Below are 25,239 nucleotides of genomic sequence, written 5' to 3'. Positions count from 1 at the left end.
CTGGACGAAAGTAGAAAAAGCCTGAGTAGAAAAGAAGACCCAGTGCAGTCAAAAATAAATAAATAAGAATTTTAAAAAAACAGAGTAATATGCACAATCATTTGCAGATGAATGGTTGATGTTCAGTTGCTAAGTCGTGTCTGACTCTGCAGCCCCATGAACTGCAGCATGCCCGGCTCCTCTGTCCTCCACTATCTCATGGAGTTTACTCAAATTTATGTCCATTGAGTCAGTGATGCTATCTAACTGTCTCATCCTCTGCTACCCCCTTTTCCTTTTGCCTTCAATCTTTCCCAGCATCAGGGTCTTTTCCAATGAGTCAGCTCTTTGCATCAAGCAGCCAAAATATTGGAGCTTCAGCTTCAGTATCAGTCCTTCCAATGAATATTCAGGGTTAATTTCCTTTAGGATTGCCTGGTTTGATCTCCTTGCAGTCCAAGAGATTATCAAGAGTCTTCTCCAGCACCACAGTTTGAAGGCATCAATTCTTTGGTGTTCAGCCTTTTTTACAGTCCAACGCACAAATCTTTATATGACTACTGGAAAAACCATAGCTTTGACTATGTAGACCTTTGTCAGCAAAGTAATGTCTCTGTTTTTTAATATGCTGTCTAGGTTTGTCATAGCTTTTCTTCCCAGGAGCAAGCATCTTTTAATTTCATGGCTGTAGTCACTGTCCATAGTGATTTTGGAGCCCAAGAAAATAAAATTTGTCATTGTTTCCACTTTTTCTCCTTCTATTTGGCATGAAGTAAGGGACCAGATGCCATGATCTTAGTATTTTGAATGCTGAGTTGTAAGCCATCTTTTTCACTCTCCTTTCACCATCATCAAGAGATTCTTTAGTTCCTCTTCATTTTCTGCCACTAGAGTGTTAGCATTTGCATATCTGAGGTTGATATTTCTCCTGGCAATCTTGATTCCAGCTTGTGATTCATCCGGTCTGGCATTTTGCACGATGTTCTCTGTATATACAGCCTTGTCATATTCCTTTCCCAATTTGGAACCAGTCAGTTGTTCCATGTCTGGTTCTAACTGCTGCTTCTTTACCCGCATGTTTTCAATTCTTGTATCTTTATTTTTATGAAAACTAAAACCCTCTAAAATTAACACAGTTATTGTGAATTTTAAGAACAAACACAAAGAGAATAATCTAAAATCTTCTACAGGGAAAAGCAGGTTATACATTAAGGAACAAGAATCAGATTGACATCAATTCTCAACAGCATCAACTTTTTAGCAAGAAGAGACCACTGTCACTTTTCAATGTGTTGAAGGGAAAAAAACTGACTCAAAAACTTTAATATAAGGGTGAAATAAAGATGTTCTTAGGCATACAAGCCTCAAAAAGTTTATCACATAAAGCCCCCTTTTGAAAATATGCTCGGACGAAGTTCATCAGCCAAAAGAGAACTAGAGCTAGAAGAAAGCAACACCATATGGGAAGAGAGAGTAAATAATTTAGTGAAATGTATCACCGTTTAAAAGGCAACAACGAAATGGCATATCTGTAAAAATCCAGAACTCAAACTAGATGATACTAAGAGGGCAAAGGGGAGCACTGAGGGAAGTAACTAGTGCTAAAATACTTATCTAATTGGGTGGGGCTCTTTAAGTTTATCAATAAATTTAAGAATTTTATGGTAAAAGTAACCATGAATATAGGTTTAATAAGTTACTCCATCCTGACTCTCCATCTGCTCATAATATCAGAGAGAAAACTCTTGTTTGACCTTTATCATGAATTCCTTAATGATCCATGACATCCCTCAACACAAACAACCCCCTCCCAACACACACACACACACACACACACACACACACACAGAGTAACTAGAAAACCCCAAGAGATAACATTTCTCGGCCTTTTCTTCCCAAGAGACTCTGGGGCAGGAGTACCAACTGTGACCTCGAAACCCTCATTAACTGCCCTGTTACCTACCTGGGTCCGGAGCCCGTAGCTTACTCTCATCCATTGAATTCTCCAGTTGAAGGCGATCGTTGCCTGAAAAAAGCCAAAACATCAGGTGAACCACCTCCACTAATCTTCGACCCTCCATCATCCCCTCCTCCAACCTCCCAAGTCCTGCACAATTTCCATCGAGGCCCCCGGGAACTCCAAGACTCAACTCCACCCCAACCCACATCCCCTCTCCCGCGCCTCCTTCCAGACTCTTGTTCCCCCACGCTCCCTCTGCCCCTTTAGACCTCTGTCTCCTCAATTCCTATGACCCCTCCCCGGTCCCTCTACCCTCCCAGCTCCCGTAACCTATCTGCTTCCCAATTCCTATGCCCACTTCCCAACCCCGAAACCCTCTTTAACGCCTTTGACTCTTTCCACCTTCCTTCTTATCCCTCCTTCCCCTTTTCGGCATCCGTACCCTTTCCCGGATCCCTCCTCCAATTCTCTGCTCTTTCCCGGTCTCCGTACTCCTTCAAGGCCGCCGTATCCCAATCGTGGGCTCCATGGGCTCTTTCAAGCTCCCGTGCACCGACTGCTCCTCCGCAACTACGGCGTATTCTCCAGGCGCCCTCGGCCGCGGGTTCGGTTTAAATTTCCTGTTGGCCCCGCCCCTAAAATTACGTAAGAGCTGTGAGACTGCCATACGGAGGCCCTCGGAGGACAATATTAGCTAGGCCGCCCTCTCTTTTCCCCTTTATTTTTCACTCTGCTCTTTCTGTCTCTTCATCTGTCCACTTTTCATAGGCTTGAGATCTTTTGAGGTTTAATAGCCAGAGAGCTGGGGACTAGCAGTAGCGTTTTAGTGATTCTTCACATTGAGCTAGTTTGAAATTCCTAGGGGTTCAATAATGAATAACTAACCTAACGCTTATAGATAGAGCGTTTACAGTTTACATAAAGATGTCACATACATAGAATTTCATCTTCACATCTTTGTCTCCCTTCATTTTCTACTTATCCACCCACCCAAAAAAAAAAAAAAAAAAATCTCAAAAGTGGTGTCTCCATTCCTCACTTCCATGTTTTCTTCCATTCACCTGATTAGAGCTTGATTCTCACCTCTCCATCAAAACCGTACTTACCCAGCCAACTGTGACTTCCATTTTCCCCTAGCTGACTTTTAGAACATTGAAACAGACTACTTCCTCCTTCTTGAAACACTTTCTTCCTTTTGCTTCCATTTCTACCCATTTTCACCTTACCTCAATGGGCTCCTTCTCCATCTCTTTTGCTGGATCCATTGCCAGTTCCACTTATAAATGTTGGTGTGCACCAAGGCTTTAGCTTTTAGCCCTCTTCTCTTCCCTATTAACACTTTCTCCCAAGGAGATCTCTTCCAACTCCATAACTTTAAAATTCAGCTCTGTGTTAACGCCTGAGTTCTGACTTCTCCCCAGATCTCCAGACATATGGTCAAGTATCTACTGGACATTTCCATTTAGGTGAAGACTCAGGCTTAACAAGTTCAACATTTGTTCCACTGCCCCCTGCCAAAAAAAAACCCTCCTCACCTATCCTTATCCTATCTCATTATCCACTCAGTTCAAACCTACGTTATATTTTTAAAAAATTAAAAAATAAAAACTTTAAGTTATCTTTCAGAACTTTCCCTTATCCCCACCCTGCTCCCAAAACAAATTCTACCAATTCCAAAGTACCTCTTGAATCAGACCCAGCCACCAATTTCTTGCCCAAAGTACTGCAGTTAATTCCTAACATATTTCTACACTTAAATAGCTTTCTGCCTCTTCCCAATATAATCCGTTTTCCATGAGCAACCAGCATTATTCATTAAACCCATGGTAGAAGTGTATATACCACAAACACCTTGTATCCCTTCCAGTGGGGCTTCTCCCTGCAGATTTGAGTTCCTGGGGAACACAAACTTGGCCATGTGACTTGCTTTGGCTGATGGAAAAAAAAGAAAAGAAGTGACACATCACTTCCAAGAATAAGTTTAAAAGCCAGGCTGGTTTATCAAGTTCTCTTTTCCCTTATCTAGCAATGTCCAGCCAGAGGGTACCCTGTCAACATGGGTTCCTTGGTGAAGACTTGCAACAGAAGCATGGGCAAGCCATAACTGACATGTAACATGAGTGACAGTCGCTCAGTCATGTCCGACTCTTTGCGACCCCATGAACTGTAGCCTGTCAGGCTCCTCTGTCCATGGAATTCTCCAGGTGAAAATACTGGAGTGGGTTGCCATTTCCTTCTCCAGGTAGCATGAGCAAGAAATAAACCTTTGTTGTTGTAAGCTACTGAGATTTGGGCATCATTTATTACCTGGGGCTTCCCAGGTGGTTCAGTGGTAAAGAATCTGCCTGCCAATACAGTAGACATGCAGGGTTTGATCCCTGGGTTGGGAAGATCCCCGGCAGGAGATGGCAATATACTCCTGTTATTTCTTGCCTGAGAAATCCCACGGAGGTGCCTGGCAGGCTACAGTTCATGGGGTCACAAAGAGTCAGACACAACTTAGTGACTAAACAACAACAACCAGAATCTGGCTCAAGTTTCTCAAAGTGTGGTTCAGCCCTTTCAGAAGGTTCCATGAGGTCAAAACTGTTTTTACAATAATACTAACATCATTATTCACTTTTGCTCTCATTGTGTCATGAATATTCAGTAGAGTATGCAAAAGCAAAAATGAGAATCTAGCATTTTTTCATTATATCAGATATTTAAAAGATTTGCAGAAATGTAAAATAATGCCACTCTTTTAATTCCATTTAAAATGCATCATTAGGACTTCCCTGGTGGTGCAGTGGATAAGAATCCGCCAGCCAAGGCAGAGGACATGAGTTTGATCCCTGATCCAGGAAGATCCCACATGCCTCAGAGCAACTAAGTCCTTGCACCACAACTACTGAGCCTGGGCGCCGCAACTGCTGAAACCATGTGCCTAAAGCCTGTGCTCCACGAGAGGAGCCACCTCAGTGAGAAGTCCGTGCACTGTAACTAGAGAGTAGCCGCCGCTCTCCACAACTAGAGAAGGCTAACATGCAACAACAAAGATCCAGCACAGCCAAAAATAAATTTAAAAATATCGTAGTGTGTACCTGTCAAAAAATTTTTTTAAGTGCTTAAGAAAATGTATCATTTATCTTAACACACAGTGGGCTTATTTTTAAATGAATAAATGCATTTTAAACTTGTTTTAATTCCTAATATGGTAAATATCAAGTATGATTTTATAAGTATATACTCAAATACATAAAATATATTTATTAGTACAAATTTAAAGATACCCATGTGGTGGTAGTTGGTCTCGAAGATGGCCTGCAATGACTATCCTTGACTCCTGATAGTCATTGTTTAGTTGCTAAATTTTGTCTGATTCTTTTGCAACCCCATGGAATGTAGCCCACCAGGCTCCTCTGTCCATGGATCTCCCAAGCAAGAATACTTGAGTGGGTTGCCATTTCCTTCTCCAGGGGATCTTCCTGACCCAGGGATCCAACTCAAGTCTCCTGCATTGGCAGGTGGATTCTTGACCACTGAACCACCAGGGAAGCCCCCCTGATAGTCATACTCACATCCAGTAAGGCTATATACCAATAGAGTATTTTTTAAAATATTTCTTTATTTATGTTCGGCTGTGCTAGGTCTTCATTATTGCACAGGCTTTCTCAAGTTGCAGTGAGTAGAGGCTACTCACTAGTTCCGGTGTGCAGGCTTCTCACTGCGGAGGCTTGTTTATTGTGAAGCACGAGCTCTAGAGCACAGGCTCAATGGTTGTGGCAGTCAGGCCCAGTTGCCCCACGGCAAGTGAAATCTTTCCAGACCAGGGATCGAGCCCATCCACCCTGCACTGGCACATGGATTCTTAACCACTGGGCCACTGGGGAGCCCCTGTACCAATAGAATATTGAGGAAATGACAATGTGTGACTCTGGAGGCTAGGTCATAAAAGACATCTCAATATCTTCATTGCTCTTTCTTAGATGCCTGCTGTGAGGAAAGCCAGCTGCCATAACATGAGGGCACTCAAGCAAGTACGCCTGTGGAGAGGCTCCTTGGAGAGGAACTGAGGCTTCCTGCCAACAGCTGGTCCTGACTTTCCCATCTGTGACTGAGCCATCTGGCAAGTAGATCCTTCAGTATCAGCTTAGCTTTCAGATGACTGCAACCTCACAAGAGACCCCAAGTCAGAAAAATTCCAGCCAAGCTGCTCCTAAGTTGCAGGCCCACAGAAACTGAGAAAATAAATGATTAATGTTGTTTTAAGTCCCTAAGTTTTGAGGTGATTTGTTACACAGCAATAGATTAACAAATATACACATAAACAAAAAAGCTGTTTGGGATTCTCCATTTTAAACAATGTAAAAGGGAGGGAATTCCCTGGCCATCCGGTATTTAGAATTCCGGTCTTCCACTGCCCAGGGCCTGGGTTCAGATCTCAAAAGCTGTGCGGCCAAAAATCAAAAACGAAAAGGGCCTAAAACCAGAACTTACCTTATCCTCACTGACAAAATCAGATCAAATTCCTCTTTTCAAATACTCCCAGTAGCCAGCGGCTTTCCCAGTTTGCTCCTCAGACCAAACTGCTCTGAGTCTTGAACAAACCTGGCTCGTTCCTGCCTTAGGACCTTCGCACTAATGGTTCCATTTCCCAGATCGTCTCTTTCTTCTTAGGCACCAGATCAAATCTCATTTTTTTTCAGATAGGACTTCTGGACTGCTCAACCTAATGGTAGTTTACTTGTTTGTGGTCTATATTTCCCCTCTAGAAGGTTAAGTTTATAGAACAAGGACCTTTTCTGTTTTACTCACTGCTATATCCCCGAAGTAAGAATGTAGTAGATTCTTTTTTTTTTTTTTTTTAAACTTATTTATCTGGCTGTGCCAGGTTTTAATTATAGCACACAAGATCTTCAGGGTCTTTATCTGTGGCATGTGGGAGCTAGTTCCCTGACCAGGGATCAAACTCTGGCCTGCTGCATTGGGAGCATGGGGTCTTAGCAGCAGATGAACACAGAAGTCCCAAGAATGTAGTACATTCTTAATGAATGTTGTTAAATGAGTGAAAAAAAATTAATCTCTCTGATCTTCATTTTTTTTTTAATTTGTAAAGTGAAGATAATATTACTACCAGGCAGTGAGGTTTTAAAGATTAAAGATGTGTTTAGCAAAGTCTGTGAACAGGAAAAGGTAGCTTTTACTATGTGTGTTAGTCACTCAGTTGTGTCCAATTCTTTGTGACCCCATGGACTGTAGCCTGCCAGGCTCCTCTGTCCATGGAATTCTCCAGGCAAGAATACTGGAGTGGGTTGCCATTCCCTTCTCCAGAGGATGTTCCCCCACCCAGGGATTGAACCTGGGTCTCCTGAATTGCAAGCAGACTCTTTCCCATCAGAGCCACCAGGAAAGAATATTTACTACTTGGCAGAAAATATTTTGAGATAATAATTCAAATTGTTCTTTCTGGTTGTTTTTGATTCCTGAGGGGAAGTGCTTAGAAAAAAAGTCAGCTCATACCATAGAGCAAGGATTGATTTTTCAATATCTAAAAAACTTGTACAGATAGATTCAGAAAAGATCAACTACCCAATTGAAAAATGGGTATGGGAACAGTCACAGTAAAGGAAATACAAAGAGCATTCAAATATGCTCAACATCATTTAAAATAAGATAAATGCAAATGACATCTATATTGAAATATCATTTTTCACTTAACAGACTGGCAAAGATCAGTTTTTCGAGACTGCCAAATTGCCTTACGTAGGGTTTATACCAGACTCCTGTGTAAGGCAATTTGGCAAGCTCTAGGAAAATTATAAACGCACGTATCTTTCCACCCAACAGTCCTGTGTCTAGGAGTTCTTCTACAGATACACTCATACATATTCGATATGACTTCTGTAATAAAGGTATTTACTGAAGCATTACCATATTTAGCAGCTACACGGTGTTTATTAGACAAATATCTATAAAATAATGACACAGAAAAGGGATGCACATATATCTATTTATTTAATGCTACAAATACATATGAAATGCATACTATAACGTTCAAAGTGCTTTAAAAATAGTAATTAATCTTCATAACAATCTCTGAGGTACGTAGTAACTAAACCCATTTCATATTGAGGTTAAAAATTGGCTTGAGGTCACATACCTAAAAGGTGTTAGTACTGGAATTTGAACCCCAGCAGCCTGACATCAGAATCCATGCTCTTAATGTTGTTCTCTGCTGCTTCTCAATGTAGGGTAAACGGAAATCTGATACAGTGATATTAAAATCTGACAGAATAGATTTTGAGAGATAAAGGATTATTAGGAATACAGATGTCATTTCTGATGATAAACAGTTTACCAGGGACTAAATAACCTAGTCCTTATATGACTCTAACAACATCAAAATAAGCCAGAAAGGGAAGGGAAAACTATAAAATCTGCAGTATACAAGGAAATTTTAAGATACTTTTCTCCTAAAAATAGATGATAGATGAAACAAAAATAAAACAAGACTAGTAACATATAAAGGATTCAATGAGGAGAATTCCCTGGTGGTCCAGTGGTAAAGACTTCATCTTCCAATGCAGGGTTTGATCCCTGGATGTGGAACTAAGATCCCATGCGCTGTCCAGGAGGACCCAACAAATAAATAAATAAATAAAAGATTCAGTGATATAACTAATACATTTTAATATATAAATATTAGAAAATACTCTCAAGTACATGGAACGCTAAAAAACTGACTTGAACTATGCCACTAAGTATCAACCAATGCCAAAACACCAATATCATACAGAATACATCCTATGACCACAAAACGAAGTTAGAAACCAATAACAAAAAGTTAAGTTTCTTTTAAAGAGTAAAACAAAACACATTACTCCGGAATTTTAAAAACCACATTTCTAAATAATTCATGATAAAACAATGGAAATTACAGTATATTTAGAACCTCACCAACGAAAAACTATAGATCAAAAGCTGTTAAATACCTTTTTAAAAGCTGTAAAATTCAGCTGAAGTAACTAGAGAGAACGTATGACCTTAAATGTAGATGCTATATTAGAAAATAAGACAGACTGAAAATGAATTAGCTAAGTGTTCACCTTGAGAGGTCAGAAAATGAAAAGTACACCCAAAGATTATAGAGAGTCAGAAATGATAAAAGAAATTCATGAAATTAAGAACAATTAATAAGGTCAATGACAAAATTAAGAAAAAAGGAAAGAAAAAGTAGATTCCTACAAATGAGCATGACAAAGAAAAATAATCTAATAGAAAAACCCACAAGGGATATAAACAGGCAATTCAAAGATGAGGTAGTTTTGGACTTCCCTGGTAGTCCAGTGGTTAAGACTCTGAGCTCCCAACACAGGGGCCACAGGTTTGATCCATGGTCATTAAGATCCCGAATGCTACCTGGTGCAGCCAACAAACAAACAGATAAACAAAAGAAACACTTAAAAAAAATGAGGAAATTTTAATGGCTGATAAATACATAAAAAGTGCTCGGACTCAATTGTAATTGAATGCAAATTAAGCCCAAGCTAGTAATGCAAATTAAACAATTAGAAGCTCTTTCACACACTTTTCACTGGCAAAAATTAAAGTATATTAAAAGCAAGTTTTAGTAAAAACAGGAAGGCAAGGGAATGTAAACTGGAACAAGCACTTAGGAGAACAATATGGTGATAGCCAGCAAGGCTCATGCCCTTCAACCCAGCAATTCTGTTTCTTGATATATCCTGGTCTCTGAAGAGAGGTGCGCACCCCTCAGACACAAGATATTCGCAGAGGTGCCAAAAGAAAGCATTAGTATTTAAATATTTATTTACTTTTGGCTGTGCTGGGTCTCGGTTGCTGTGCACGGGCTTCTCATTGCAGTGGCCTCTCTTGTTGCATAGCACAGGCTAGGCACTCAGGCTTCAGAAGTCTCGGCTCTTGGGCCCTAGGGCATGGGCTCAGTAGCTGTGGCTCTCAGGCTTTAGTTGCCTGTGGCAGCTGGGCTTCCCGGCTGGTTCAGTGGTAAAGAATCTGCCTGCAAAGGAGGAGATGCAGGTTCGAGCCCTGGGTTGGGAAGATCCCCTGAAGAAGGAAATGGCTACCCATTCCAGTATTCTTGCCTGGGAAATCCCATGGACCGAGGAGCCTGGAGGGCAACTGTCCATGGGGTCACAAGAGTCAGACACGACCTAGCCACTAAACAACAAAAATGTGGAATCTACCTGGAGCAGGGATCGAAGTCGGGTCCCCTGTGTTGGTAGGAGGAGTCTTATCCACTGTACCACCAGGGAAACCCTAAATATATTTTTTTATTTAAGAGAAAAACAAGTAAGCTTAATAATCTTTAGTAAGCAGGCTAACGCTGGTGTCCTTCCCGTGCTCTTCTCAGAGATCCTGGCTTACATAATAAAGCAACTGAGCTATCTGGGTAAAGGGTAAGGGAGCTTCCTATGTAGACAGGTTGTCTGTGTTTTCTCTGCAGAGTTCAGCGTGAGTTGGTTTTACACTGTTCTCCACAATTTACATATCCCCAGATAAATTTACAGATTATGCTATCTGGATTTTCCTAACTCCCAGAAGTGAACAAGAGGCTTAATAAGATTTGTCCAAAGAAGCAAAGTTAAGATTACAAATAATCTGAATGACACACACAAGTGAACACTCCAGGTACAAACTCTGAGGTTCAGTGAGGAGTCAGCTGGCCAGTGATCGAGAAAAATCACTGACGTTCAAGAGGAACTCTTGCCAGTAATGAATCCTTTGCCCTAATCAACTGTACACTTGAAAGTGGTTCAGATGGTAAATTTTATGCTATGAGCATTTACAATAAAAATTTTTAAATAGTAATAATGTAGGAAAGGAATGAAGCATATTCAGCCACATTATTTTCACTAAGTATTTTGGTACTACAAATAAATATTTATAACATATTATTTCTCTCTCTCTTTTTTTTTTTTGCTGTGTGTTCTGTTTAATTATCTCTACTGCTGCTGCTGCTAAGTCGATTCAGTCGTGTCCGACTCTACGCGACCCCATAGACGGCAGCCCACCAGGCTCCTCCATCCCTGGGATTCTCCAGGCAAGAACACTGGAGTGGGTTGCCATTTCCTTCTCCATATTGTTTCTCTTTTAAATCAACCTTTTGTTATTTATTTTTTGGGTGTGCCGTGTGGCATGTGGGATCTTAGTTCCCTGACCAGGGATCTAACCTGGGCCGCCTGCGTTGGAAGCGTGGAGTCTTCATCACTGGACTGCTAGGGAAGTCCCTTAACCACCCTTTCTAAGTTACCTTTTCATATATCTTATGATGGACATACAAATTTTGTATAGTGGTTTACACTATTATGTAATTCATAAATACATATTAATATGCTAGGTATGCAAAAATATTTTTTCTGCTAAATGTAGCAAAAACGTTTGATGCTCATTGGCCCAGATAAATTTTTTCACAGGGGGGCAAGGAGATACATATAAGAATGGGACTTGAAGCACTGTTTGAAGAACTGGGAAATAATCTAAATGCCTATCAGCAGAGGAATGAATCAGCTGGGCTATATTCAAGCAATGGAATATTATACAGTGGTTTAAATGAATGGATAAGAGCTACATGTATCAACACAGGAAAATATTTTCAAGATCTTAAATGAAAAAAGCATGCTGCAGAAAGAAATGTCCAACATGTAAAACAATGTGATATATTGTTTATGGATACACACCCATGGATACACACATATTACATATGCATATGCAGTAATAGGTACTATGTTTAAAAACATTCAAGAGGAAGACAGATACAAAGTTCAGGAACAAAAGTTTCCTCTGGGTAGGGAAGGAAGCAAAGGAGATTTAAAACAAAAGACGCAAGGTAAATTAATGTAAGAAATAACATTATTTTTTATATTACTTTATTTTTTATTTATTTTCAGCCACATTGGGCAGCATGTGGGTTCGTAGTTCCCTGACCAGACATAAAACCTGTGTCCCATTGGGAGCATGGAGTCTTAACCACTGAGCCACCAGGGAAATCCCGATAGCTCATAATTTTAGAACAAGTCTCCCTGAGTTCTCCTCCTCAGTGACAACTGTCTTCACATTCCCTTGTGTATCTTTCCAGATATTTTATGCACATACCAGGCCACATATGTATATGTATTTCTCCCCATCCTTTCTCTTTTTAAACACAAATGGTAGCAAAGGTTACATATTATTCTGTGCCTCACTTTTTTTCTTTAACGATGTATCCTGAAGTTTGTTGTCAGTACATCAAGAGCTTCCTCCACCTTTATAGCTGCACAATCCTTGTTTCTGCAGCTTGAGTCAGTCTTCTGTGGACAGAATGTAAACTATTTCTGTTCTTTCACTACAATAAGTGTCACTGCAACACATATCCTATTATAAATGTCATTCTGCACACATGCACATATTATAATCAATTCCCAGAAGGAGAAATGTTGGGTCTTTTTCAAACTGCCCTCCAGCAAGACTCTACCAGCTCATCTGCTGCAGCAACATTTCCTAGTGCCTGTATCACCCAGTCATAGACCAACACTGTGTATTATCAGGCTTTGAGAAGAAAACATGGCATCTCATTACAGGTTTAACTTGCGTATTTTATTTTTTAAAGGATGTTTACTTGGCTGCACCAGGTCTTAGTGCCAGCATGTGGGATGTTCAATCTTCACTGTGGTGTAAGAGTTCTTTGGATGCAGCATGTGGGTTCTTTAGTTGTGGCATGCAATCCTCAGCTGTGGCATGTGCGATCTAGTTCCCTGACCTGGGACCGAATCAGGGCCCCCTGTATTGGGAATTCCGAGGCTTAGTCACTGGACCACCAGGGAAGTCACTGTTTGCATATTTAAAAAATTATAAATGTGATGCTATTTTTTATAGTGTAAAAACCCATCTTGATTTTTTTTTTTCTATAAGTTTTCTGCCATTTGTCCAGTGGTATGAATTGGTTTTTTGAACTACGAGCTAAGTACTTTTGTAATAAAATAGCCAGCGAGGATTCTTTTAATTGCAGAATCTGTAGAGCCTTCCCTCAGTTTTGTGAGAATCTTGTGTGTGTCTTCAAAAAGCCTTTGTTGCATTGTGCTAATAGTAGTTTCCTGATACTAATACTATAGCTATACAAGCAAGATGTTACCATGGGAGCAATCTGAGTAAAGGTGTACAGGTCTCTATGTACTACTTATGCAACTCCCTGTGAGTCTGGAATAGTTTCAAATTAAAAAGTTCAGAAAGAACAAAATTTTGTGGTCCTTTTCTGATTGTGGAGTCTCTGACATCAAACTGTGATCCCTGAGTCATGACGGCTCCCAAGTCTGTTATCTAACAAACTCCACCTTCGAGACAGCCACTGGATTAAAATGTACATCTGAGAACCCAAAACTGGGACAAGTCTTTGGGGGTTGACTCTGGCCTCTGACTCCATTATTGTCACATTCTAGCTCAGGGAGCACACAGAAGCCATGAGGCTAACAGACACATATCCTATATTTCTACTGAGCTTTACAGTGTTCCATGTCCATCCATTTACATTACCCCAACTATAATAAAGGTAGAGAATTCTCTCAAGAGGCCCTTTGCCAGTTATACCAGATCTTCCTTTCCTTTTGTTGTCAGCCCCTGAATATCTTCTATCCGAACTCTGTGGTTCAAGCCATCCATAATTCTCTGGAGGGCCCCCCATAGCTCCCTGCATCTGGGTCTGCTCCTTTTCTCTTTCAGTCTTTTTGCCTAAAGGACTTTTCTCTTTCAGTCTTTTTGCCTAAAGGACTCTCACTTGGTCTTCAAAAAAGAGAAAGCCTCACCTCCACTAGGAAGCTTTCCTCCATCTCTCATCTCCAGTTTCCAACTTTAATCCAACAGGCAAGGTTAACCTAATCTTCCAGCCATCCTACCGAAATTTCCATTAGACACTGAAACATTTCTCTCACTGTATTGCCATTATTAGTTTAAACATGTCTGTTCAACCCACTGAAGATCCTTTGAAGGGAGAGATTTTGTGACATTAATCTTTGTCTTTTAGGGCCCAGCAGCAATGCCAATAAATATGTACTGACTTGTCAGCCTCCTCTGCAGTTCAGGGAAAGACAACCTGGGTTCTTGGGTAATTCATTTCAGTCCAGAGCCAGGTGTTTTGAGAATCAGCTGAGACTCTTCCTGATGTAAAGGAGCACTTGCTTCTGGTTATGCTCCCTGTAAATGTGTGAGTGTGTTTTTTCCTTATTTTTACTATGTGGACAATAAAAGTATCTCCTCACACGGTTGTTAGGAGGATTATAAGAGCTAATGCCTCAAATGGAGAAGGAAAAGGCAACCCACTCCAATATTCTTGCCTAGAGAATCCCGTGGACAGAGGAGCCTGGTGGGCTGCTGTCTATAGAGTCACACAGAGTCGGACACGACTGAGCGACTTCACTTTCACTTTTCACTTTCATGCATTGGAGAAGGCAATGGCAAACCACTCCAGTATTCTTGCCTGGAGAATCCCAGGGACAGAGGAGACTGGTGGGCTGCCGTCTATGGGGTCGCAAACAGTCGGACACGACTGAAGTGACTTAGCAGCAGCAGCAATGCCTCAAAAGCTCTTAGATAACGCTTGGAAATGGGTAAAGAAGGCTCTTCGAAGATATTTCTATGTAAGTGTTGACTGGGTGAATGAAAAACGACTGGAGGTTGCCAGTTCATTTATTGAGCACCCACTATGTGTCCGGTACTGCGTTAAGCAAGCATGCTAGGTGCAGAGAAGCAACCACAGCACTTTGGAGAGGCCTTAATTTAACACAGATTGCAGGGAATCAGGGAAGATTTCTGGAGCTTGAGTTTTGATGGGGGGCGGGGCGCGGGGGGAGCCTGGAAAGGCGCAGGTGGCAGTTGACAGCCATAGTGCATATTCCACAGAGCCGGCGGTTTCCTCCTTGAAAGCTGTGTGGGAGCGGGTGGCTTAGCTTTCTACGACTGGCAAGAAAGGGCGGCTTGGTGAGGCCTGTCAAAGCGCTGGAATCGAAGCTGAGTTCCAGTCCTGTTTAGTTAGTAGCCGCGTGACTTTAGCCAAGTCACTGAACTTCCCCAACTGTAAAAAAGAGTCTGTTAAGAATACTCACCTGCCAGGATTCCAGAGAGACCGCATGATCGTGCAGAAGCCAGGATGCGCTCTATTTAGAAGGTACAAAACGCACCAGCAGGTTACTAGGGGTTGACTGGGCTCTAAGCCAAGCGCGCCGGGGGCGTGGATTTCCTCTCTGAGCATGCGCAGTGGGCCGCGGCGCGGCCCGTCAGGCACTGCGGTAGGTGCCCTGCGGGCTGGCAGGTCCCTGGCCCCAAGATGGCGGCGCCCAGCGCAGTGGCAGCAGCCACCTCCAGCGAGAGAGATGGAGGGGGCAGCGGCTTTGAATCGTGGCTAGATGGACGGTTGGAGGCGCTGGGAGTGGACCGAGCCGTTTATGGCGCCTACATCTTGGGTGTCTTGCAGGAGGAGGAGGAAGAAGAGAAGCTGGATGCTCTGCAGGGTATTCTCTCTGCTTTCCTGGTGAGAAGCCCAGACACATTCCTTTAGCCTCTTAAGCCATTTCCTGTTAGTACTTCTTTCCCCTACCTACTGTCCCAGAGGATTAGTGGTCTCACCTGGAAGAGAAATAATTTTCTGAGCCCTGGGCCTCGGAGACAGGGAGCTACTTTTCATCCAGGGTTTCGGGAGCCAGAGGGTTGCAGGTGCAGAGAGAGGAAAAGCTTTCTCTTATTTCTGCCCTCTTAGGTGCCTGTAGGTCAACTGGGTGAGTATTCTTCCAAAGGCATTGAAATTAGTTTTATCATAAACGTCTAACAACCAATTTCATTCCCGTCCGTTGACAGTGATGAGAGGGGGAAATTAAGTGCTCTGGGATGTCTGTGCCCCATAGGAGGCAGAGCCCCTGACAAAAGCCCGCAGGAAGTACCCTCTTGGTTTCCTATTTTGGAGGTAGGATTCCCAAAAAGATCAGTTTAGGCAGTAGAGGTCTTTTCACGCCTAGGCAGAATGGAAGCAAATTTGGGCTCGATCCTTTACTGTATGTAGAAATGCAGTAATCATTGGGGGGAGTGGGTGGAGGAATAAGAGAGATCAGAGTTTAAGAGAAATAAACATGATACTTAGCCTCCTAGAAGCAGATCCAGGCTTTCAGAAATGTGTGCTTTAAACTGTTTAAGTAGTAAGTCACCAAGAAGTCCACACTTTTCCAACCTGACCGTTTCTGCTGCCTTCATCTCTGCTGCTACTGCTGCTAAATCACTTCAATCGTGTCCGACTCTGTGCGACCCCATAGACGGCAGCCCACCAGGCTTCCCCGTCCCTGGGATTCTCCAGGCAAGAACACTGGAGTGGGTTGCCATTTCCTTCTCCCCCTTCATCTCTGCTTACTCTTATTTGGTGAAAATGCAGTTCATTGATTTCAACATGGTTGAAATCTAACACTAGTGCAGCTGTCCCAGGGCCTCCTGGCAAGGGCCCCCTTTTTAATTCCAGAACCTGCTCTGGTGAGATTGACCTATAAATGGGAAAGCCTTAACACAGTTTGTGATGCAGCTCATGAGTTTGCTGGAAATACAACACAGAGGAATAAATTCTTTTCCTGAATCCTTACATTGCAGGTTGTAATTGGAAAGAATAGGAGGCAAACAAATTAAGTTACCTTAAAAAAATTTCCCACTGGGAAGTTCCTAAAGAGTCCATGAAAAAGAAGTTCAGGTAACTTGGGTACTCACTAGTACAGCTCCTTGACTTGTTCTTTTCATTGTATCATTACTTAGAACTGTATGTCTGCTGATAAAGGTAGACCTGAATTTTGCCCGAGACTATTTATAGTCTTAGTAGAAGAGTTGTCTAGACCAGATTTATTATTATTTTTTTTTTTTGTATCTCTTGTTTGCATAAACTGCAGAGACAAACTCACTTTTTTTTTTTTTAATAATTGAGTCTTAAAATATATATATATATATATTTGGCTGCTCTGGGTCTCAATTGGGGCACACAAAATCTTTGATCTTCATTGCAGCATGTGGGACCTTTAATTGAGGCTTGGGAATCATTTTAATTGTGGCATGTGAACTCTTAGTTGCAGCTTGTGGGATCTAGTTCTCTGACCAGGGACAGAACCTAAGCCCCCTGCATTGGGAGCACAGTCTTAGCCACTGGACCACCAGGGAAGTTCCAAGACAAACTCACTTTTAAGGTGACTTACCTTCCTCCCCCTGCCCAGTTCACAAACCCTACTTAATTTTCTTGTAATTTCCCCAGCCCCTTCTGTGTAGAAAATAACTTTGAAAAAAATTGGCCAGGAACAATATGGTGAGGCAGGGTCCTGTCCATGAAACAACTTGGGAGCAACCTTATAGAGCAGCAAGGCCAGTGAATATGGTAGACACCAAACATCACTGATAGCACTACTTAGTCAGTTGGGCTGGGTATAAAAGCTCCCAACTATTATACTGAATCCCATTTTAGGAAAAACAAAAGATAGCCAAATTAGTCGCTATATTGGGCTAGGATTCATTACTAGGAATTTAGAAGCTTATCAGCAACAATTTGAGGTAAGACTTAAGAACAGTATATATGGTTGGGGGAAAATGACAGTAAACAAAAGCTTCCTGTCATCCTCTTTATTCCTTGTGATTCCACTTATGCTGATTGAGTCTTCAAATTTTTATTGATGGATTACTCTTCTGCCAGGCACTGCCCTAAGTGCTTGGGGGTTCTTCAGGAAACAACACAGACAGAAATCCCTGTCTTTGAGGGGTTATATTCCAGTAAAGAAAAACATAATCAGTAAATTATCTAGGGTATTTGAAAATGATAGTGCTAGGAGAAAAAGAAGCATTGTGAGAAAACTGGGAGTAGAATGGAGGGCGAGCAGTTTTAAGTAGGGTCATTACATTAAGTAGGATGTTTACATTTTTTTTTCTTCCAGTTGTATTGAGATGTAATTGACATACAGCACTACATAAGTTTAAGGTATACGGTATAATGATTTGACTTACATACATCATGAAATTTTATCACAATGAGTTTAGTGAGCAGGATATTACATTTTGTGGCAGCTGTTCATACACCAGCCTTTTTCTATGAAAAGAAACTTTCTCTTAGTCTGGATTTTAATTTAACTAAGTGTGACACCAAAGCCAACATCCTTTTGGTCATACCATGCTAAAGAGGAAGATTGGTTGGTGTGCAGAATATGTCTGCTTATGTAAAATGGACAGAGAGATGGCTGGATAGGAGACCATCTACTCACTTAATTTCTCTTTATTATGGATCAGTGAGTACATTGGAGAATGTACTGAATTGAGTATATTGGCCAAGGAAGATTTTCATAGAGGAGCATTTTGACTCAACAAGTTTTTGCTCCAAGAGGAGGACTGCCCTGAGTTGGTGAGAATCCTCTCCTTTGGAGCTTGGCAGGATGGAGTGGGTGCTCTAGCAGGTGTGGCTTCTGTGACTCACATAGGATTCCCTCTGTGTTGGGAGCCTCAGAAGAGAATCATCATTTCTATTCTGTGGGTTCCAAACCTGCTCTGTGATTTCTTCCCATCACCAGCAGGGGGAGCTCTGCCCTTTGCGCAGATTTGATAAGGTTGAGAAAGTGCAAGTGAAGTCCCTCAGTTGTGTGGGAGTCTGAGAACCCATAAGCTGTAGCCTACCAGGCTCCCCTGTCCATGGGATTTTCCAGGCAAGGGTACTGGAATGAGTTGCCATTTCCTTCTGCATTAGGTTGAGGGCTCTCAGGAAATTAATTGGTCTACTTTTTCAACCAGGAAGAAGATTCCCTCCTTAATATCTGCAAGGAGATTGTGGAACGATGGTCAGAAACTCAGAATGTTGTCACCAAAGTGAAAAAAGAAGGTAGAGTTGGAGTTTTTAGGTCTAACCTCCAACCACTTTTTCTGTACAGCTGTTACAAGTCTTTAGTTTTCCTCACTCAGGTGCGCTAAACCGGTAAACACCTGGCAGCTTATTTTAACTTTTTAACTGAAGGTTGGTTTTCTTTTACATTTTACCACTTCAGCTGACCATGGCTGTCTTCACTGTGGTTCTTGCTTTTTTCTTTCTCTTTCCTTTTTACACTCCCCCGTGTATATTTGCTCTCAGGTATGGGGTCAACTATATTTTCCCAACCTTTTCATAATCTCATTTCATAACACAGACTGTGATTGGTCTTTTGCTTCATTCAGCTAAACCCTCCATCCTTTCAAATGAAAGAGATGATCCCATTAGGATGAAAAATCAGCTACACATAGCTCAAAACAGAAATCCAAACTTGAATAGAATCTATTCTGAGCTGTTCACATGCTGGTTCTCAGTTGTGGCTGTACACTGGAATCGCTTGCTGTATGTTTGAAACTGCTAGTGCCCAGGCCGCACCATGGGCCAATTATATAAACCTCTTTGGGGTGCGGACCCAGGCATTGTTATTTTTTCAAAAGCTCTCCCAGATGATTCGGTTTTTTTTCAAAAGCTCCCCCAGATGATTCTAATGTGCACCCAGGCATGAGAGTTATCATTGCCTCCTTGACAAGCAGGATGCCTACTTGACATCATTGCCTCCTTTCTTTGAGCATGGAGATGTCAAAAGATAATTTTGTTTTTAAAATAATCTAAGTTTCACCTGGCATAATTATCAACATGGGATAGACCAGCCTAAGTTAATGCCAGATTCCTTCTTAGGCTTCTGGTTTGAGACTAGAGAAAGTTGCATGTTTGGAGGCTTGATTTTCTCTGATTCTAATGCAGTAGTTTTCAACTTTTTTTTTTTTCTTAAAGCAGCAGAACTTCAGCATATAATAAAAGTAAAAGCAGGGCTGCTCTGATTGAAGATGGATATGAGACCTAAAGCCTGGCCTGCATGGCCTTTCCTTGCCTTTCTCATTGGCCCCTGAGGCACCTCCTTTGCACCCCAGGGCTCTCAGCAGTCAGCAGCTGCCGTTGCCTTTGCTCCAAGCACTGCCTGGGTGGACTGGTGGTTTGGAAGCATGTTTCCTCTCACATACAACCTTGTTGTCCCCCACTTCCCTCCTACCACCTCCCAGATGAAGTCCAGGCCATTGCCACCCTCATTGAGAAGCAGGCGCAGATCGTGGTGAAGCCCAGAATGGTGTCAGAAGAAGAGAAGCAGAGGAAAGCTGCCCTCCTGGCCCAGTATGCTGATGTGACAGATGAAGAGGAATATCCTTTCTGGAGTCTCAGCGCCATTCCCTAAGGCTCAAGTCAAAAGCCTTTGCTGGTTTTCACTGAACTCTGGGAAGTTGCCAGTCCCCCTCTATAGCTTTATTATTTAAAAAAAAAAAAATTATTTCTCTGGCTACATCAGGTATTAGTTGCTGCATGTGGGATTTGTTTAGTTGCACCATTCGAACTCTTAGTTACAGCATGTGGGATCTAGTTCCCTGACCAGGCATTGAACCCCAGCCCCCTGCATTGGGAACACAGAATGTTAGCCACTGGGCCACCAGGGAAGTACACCCTCCACCCCCACCCCACCAGAGCTTAATATTCTCCTCTAAAATGGCAGAGATTGTAGCCCTTTGTGGGCATGAGGAATGATGCTGGAATGGTTGATACTGGACTATTGCAATGTATATGTTCTTGAAAACTTCTGTGTGAAACAGATAATGCCTGAATGGACCACTTATTGTGTTTTCAGAAAATAAGATCTAGCTTAAAAAACTGAAATAGTTGATTTACAATTATGATTCTTCATATTTGTATAATACCTTTCTATGAAAGGTATTCAGTGTTATGTGTATAATCTTTGTAATTTTTATCATAGTTGATAAGGGAATGGAGGCAATAAGAGATGAATGAGTGATATTCCAGTACTACATAATTAATAAAAATGACACCAAAATAAACCTGGAATTTGAGTGAGGACTATGTAAAAAGAAAGTGTTGCTGGTAGGAACAGGTTTGGTTCCCTGAAACCAGGTTTGGTTCCAAACCTGGATCTGAAATTTGTTTAGGGAATACTTAGCTTACTGAGCCTGCTTGAATGGAGTGACTGTTGTATCAGAAATGTTTGCTATCTAATCACTAGGTTAGGAAAGAATTCTTAGGCTCTTTGGGGTCAACTTCTTGTTTTCTCTCATGATTTTTCTTGTTAGGTTTGGCAGAACTGGGGTTCCAATTACAAAAATCTCATTTCCTGGGCTAGAAAAAACATTTTAAGCATTAGTTCTCCTGGAGGACTTGTTAAAACACAAATTGCTGGGCCCTGAGCCCCAGAATTTGGGATTTTGTAGATACAGAGAGGGGCCCAACGGTGTGCATTTCTCAAAAGCTCTTAGCGAGTTCTGGAACCACACTTAGAGAACCACTGTTTCAGAGGTCATCTGACCATCCCCTGGCTCCCAGATAATGTGGCAGTCCACCCAGACCAGCTTCAGTTTCTTTTCAGACCCTAACAGTTAAGAATCCTATAGGAGCTCTGAGCAGTCTTCCCCAAGTTGAGACTTCTAAAGGTGACTTTCCTGGATTTACCATCACATCCCTGTCAGAGTCCTTCCATGAAGCCTGCTTTTCCTTCCCTTCAGCTTAATCACTATTTTCTGATGTTGTGATGGGATGTGCTCACCTTTGTTTTATGTGTGACTTTCCTTAACGCCACTCACCGAAGCGGATGAGAAGGATGACTCGGGCGCCACCACGATGAGCATTGGTTCTGACAAATGTATCCTTCTCTGTGTGCATCTCCAGGTGTTGCTCCATAGGATCTTCTTGTGGGTCAGTTTGTGTTTCACTGTCATTGCTGGGGGCTCCCTCTACCTCCAGGAACACATGTTAGGTCAACATTGTGAGCCCCAGTCCTTGGACTGCTAAATAGTCAATTTAGCAAGAATTTCCCACCCCCCCGCAAAAAATATGTTGACATGAACTGTGAAGGGGTAAGTTTAGAGAAAGGATTTCTAAGGGAAAATGAGAATCTGTACTCCTTGTGTATAGTGTTGGGTTTCCCAGCAATGTGGAAGCAATTAGAATAATATTGCAGTTTTGGTCCTTGTCCTCAAAGACCTGGGGAACTCATTGGAAAGAGAATAAAAGCACTGAATACTTTAAGTGAAAATATGGACAAATTGAAACATATGTGGTATAAAAAGTCCCTACCAACAAAATCACTTATGAGCAGCTTATAGAGAAGGTGGATTTAGAAATCCACCTTCTTAAAGGTGAGGAGTAAGGTAGATTTTCTGAAAGGGAGGTTATTTTCTGAGAAATGGGGGTTATTTCAGGGAAACATTCATTTTAAAACACTAAAGCAGAAAAAGATTATGTGGAAAGAGTAAAAAGGAGCTTGTCTGGTAGTAACAGGTTATGTTTTAAAGTCATAAGAAATGAGGGGTAAATTTTTGGCTGCTGCTGCTAAGTCGCTTCAGTCGTGTCCGACTCTGTGCAACCCCACAGATGGCACCTATTTTCTAACTGTGGTTAAAGTATTTCTTTAGAACATGATTTTCACTTAAAACTTTAGTGGTCTAGGAAAAGAAGCAAATTGATAAAGTTTAGTAAGGTTAAACAACTTTTTAAACTCTTTTCAAGCATTTTAATAGTGCTGAGTATAGGAAAATTTTGCCAGTTACTTGAATACTCTAGTCACTAAAACTAGCCTGGATACTCCAACAATATTCTGCCAGTGAATGATATGAGTACTTATTCTAGAATGAGATTTCATTTTCATAAAATATTTACACTCAGATTTAGGCAAGTCTGAATGAAATTTTTATTCAATTTTTTTTTTTTTTTTTTTACTAATAGCAGTTGTAGGATTTTCCATTGGACTAAAGATAAACATAAAGTTGGTTGGTTTGTTTTTAAAGATGAGGGATAGATAGTATTTGAAACTTGGCTTGAATGAGGAGAGCAGGAGTTGAGACCTGTGTGACCTGGACCCTTATCCCTTAACTCACCTGCAGCTCTGTTCCGAAACACCAATGTGGAAGATGTCCTCAATGCCCGAAAACTGGAGCGAGACACGCTTCGGGATGAGTCCCAGCGGAAGAAGGAGCAGGACAAGCTGCAGAGGGAGAGAGACAAACTAGCCAAGCAGGAACGCAAGGAAAAGGAAAAGAAAAGGACACAAAGAGGGGAGCGAAAGCGATAACCTTGGTCCACTCTATTTCTCCTAATGAACTTGGTCAAAGGGAGACCTGGTTGTGCATTTGTGTATTTAAGAGAAATGAGAGAACATTGCCAGGTAGTTTCCCAAGGCATTTCCCCTTTTGTTTACATGGTCACAAGGAAAATCGCAAACACTTACAAAATGTGCCATGTCTCTGTGGTGTGGGTAATCGGATTATTGTAGCTAATGTCTGAACCAAAGATCTGGGATGGGGACAGCCTTTATATTTTAATACTGAAGTCCTATACTCCTTTTGACCATTTTAAAAAGTCTTCCCTTACCTTGGATAAACAGCAGGAATATTCAGAAAGCTGAATTTTTGTCCTGAAGGAGCTGAATCATGACCACTCCTTCCCTGAGATGAATTATGTGTGTGTGTTAGTTGCTTAGTCGTGTCCGACTCTTTGCAACCCCATAGATGGCAGCCCACCAGGCCCCTCCATCCATGGGACTCTCCAGATGAATTGTAGGAGTATCAATTGCTTCAGAAGTATTATTCACATCTAAATAAATGGTTTTAGGGCTGAAATAGGAATCTAATGAAGAGCCCTACCCGGATCCAGACTTTTATGTTACATGGCGACAAAATAGGAAAATAAGAAAAGGTTATTTGGTGGATGTTCTGCATTTGAGATTTTTTTTAAAAGTTTCAGCCTATGATAGGAAACAAAGTTTCTTTTAGTAAGAGATAGTTATATATTTTTCCTCATCTAGGCTGTGATTTTAAGAAGGATGTGTCAGTATTGAGTGCAGGGAATCATCATTAGCTAGATTCTTTTTTTATAATCATGAATCCTCTTGAGTGCTAGTAGAGATTTTAACCCTGATCTGCCCTAAAACATACAAGGACCTGATAATTACAGGTTTAGAGAAACCCTTTTAAGGAAAAACACTGAAAATCTCTGCTAACAGAGATATTTAAGAGTGTACATAGTAGGTGCTCAACAAATTTATTGAATGAGTGAGCGAGTGGAAAAACTGCTTGAGAGAGTTGAAAGTGAGTAGGAACTCTCCTCCATTTCTACTTTTGTGACAAACCACATTTGGTTATAAGTAGCGCTTTCTGTACTTCAGAAGCAGACCGTCAAGAAGCCTGAAGAGAGCACTTTCTCTGTCAAGACAGAAAGTAGATACATTATACCAGGGGTGGGTGACCAAACAAATTTGGTCATTTGTTTTTGTATGGTTCGAGCTAACAATGGATTGCACATTTTTAAAGGGTTGTAAAAGAAAGAAGATGTGACAGAGACCTTATGTGACCTATAAAGCATAAAATACTACCTGGCCCTTCAGAGAAAATGTCTGCTGACCTGTTTTATACCATTAATTATGAGATTAACAAAAAAATTTTTACCGTTCCACAGAAGGTAAACATGGTTAAGGAAATGATGTGTCACCTCTATACACTCCTATAGCCATGTCATTGTAAAATTTTTTTTAAAAATAACCACCTTTTTAAAAAATAAACTATTTAAATCAGTATCTTGATTTATTCTGATTCCTTCCAGCTGGAAGTGAGTTCTGTGTGGATAGTCCCTCAGGAATGTGTTTGAATTTTACTTATGTTTTGATTAGTCCAATAATCTCCTCTGCTATTAGACCCTCTTCCTGGAATCCATAAGTTCTCTGCCTCAGTTTTCCTTTCTGTGAGGTTGGATATTAGGAGATCAGAAAGATTACCTTCTTTTTTGGACAGTAGGTTGGCTTTGAAGTCTCTCGAGTCCTGCTGGCATTTTAGTTTTATATGTGGCTGTGGCTACAATTGGCATGTGAGAGAGCCTGTTTTAATAACCCTTATTTTGGATTTTTGGTTTGTTTTCACCTTAATTTTGGTCTCTGAAGCAGAGTCAGTTTATATCCAAAGACCCCTGAAGGGTAGTAGTTTCAATCTGTTTTAAGAGTAGTCAATTCATTTTTCCAGGACTCTGTTAGCTAGGTCACAGTTAAATGTACACCTGAACTAATGTTTAAACAGAAGAAAAGGATCAACTTATTAGGCTTTGAGTAAGGTTATCCACGTAATTCAGGTGCTAATAAACCTTTTATGTCTAAAATATTCAATACTGGAAAAGGCAAATTTTAAAACAACTATGTTTTCTACTATATGATGGACATTTTAGGCCAAATTTGGAATTTCAGTCATTAATTCCCCAACCTTCTATAACCCTA

At 41.3% G+C, this 25,239-nt stretch overlaps 2 protein-coding genes across 5 annotated transcripts in view; one reads left to right on the top strand and one right to left on the bottom strand.

Moving 5' to 3' along the window:
- The window catches only part of DBF4B (DBF4 zinc finger B), a 42,541-nt gene extending 27,389 nt beyond the window's left edge, over positions 1-15,152 (bottom strand). The window contains exons 1-5 of one of the 3 annotated variants that reach the window (XM_027517233.1): positions 15,034-15,152; positions 8,082-8,545; positions 3,782-3,871; positions 2,382-2,574; positions 1,943-2,005 (exon numbers count right to left, since the gene is read on the bottom strand). In XM_027517233.1, coding sequence (XP_027373034.1) covers positions 1,943-1,976 — 34 coding nt within the window. In that variant the 5' untranslated portion in view covers positions 1,977-2,005; positions 2,382-2,574; positions 3,782-3,871; positions 8,082-8,545; positions 15,034-15,152. Of the gene's footprint in view, positions 1-1,942; positions 2,006-2,381; positions 3,872-8,081; positions 8,546-15,033 lie in introns of all 3 variants that reach the window. The other 2 variants (XM_027517235.1, XM_027517236.1) reach the window with 2 other exon arrangements.
- Positions 15,153-15,187: 35 nt separating this feature from the next.
- Positions 15,188-24,552, top strand: CCDC43 (coiled-coil domain containing 43). 2 transcript variants are annotated; one of them, XM_027517232.1, is made up of 5 exons: positions 15,188-15,458; positions 18,716-18,803; positions 19,988-20,123; positions 21,566-21,677; positions 22,865-24,552. In XM_027517232.1, the coding sequence occupies exons 1-5, from the start codon at positions 15,255-15,257 to the stop codon at positions 22,988-22,990; spliced, it is 666 nt and encodes a 221-aa protein (XP_027373033.1). In that variant the 5' UTR covers positions 15,188-15,254; the 3' UTR covers positions 22,991-24,552. The 2 variants fall into 2 exon arrangements, with proteins under 2 accessions (XP_027373033.1, XP_027373032.1); XM_027517231.1 differs by having other exon boundaries at positions 15,193-15,458; positions 21,566-21,624.
- Positions 24,553-25,239: the final 687 nt, after the last annotated feature.

The sequence above is a fragment of the Bos indicus x Bos taurus genome, chromosome 19 (genome assembly GCF_003369695.1).
Source record: "Bos indicus x Bos taurus breed Angus x Brahman F1 hybrid chromosome 19, Bos_hybrid_MaternalHap_v2.0, whole genome shotgun sequence".
Classification (NCBI taxonomy): domain Eukaryota; kingdom Metazoa; phylum Chordata; class Mammalia; order Artiodactyla; family Bovidae; genus Bos; species Bos indicus x Bos taurus.
This window is presented reverse-complemented; position numbering and strand designations above follow the sequence as displayed.

What these genes read in the sequence shown, in the direction of transcription:
- CCDC43 (XM_027517231.1), top strand. Translation starts at nt 15,255, where the DNA reads ATGGCGGCGCCCAGCGCAGTGGCAGCAGCCACCTCCAGCGAGAGAGAT. An exon ending in GTATTCTCTCTGCTTTCCTG is followed by an intron (nt 15,459 to 18,715) that starts GTGAGAAGCCCA and finishes TTTTTCAACCAG; the next exon opens with GAAGAAGATTCCCTCCTTAA. An exon ending in GATGTGACAGATGAAGAGGA is followed by an intron (nt 20,124 to 21,565) that starts ATATCCTTTCTG and finishes AACGCCACTCAC; the next exon opens with CGAAGCGGATGAGAAGGATG.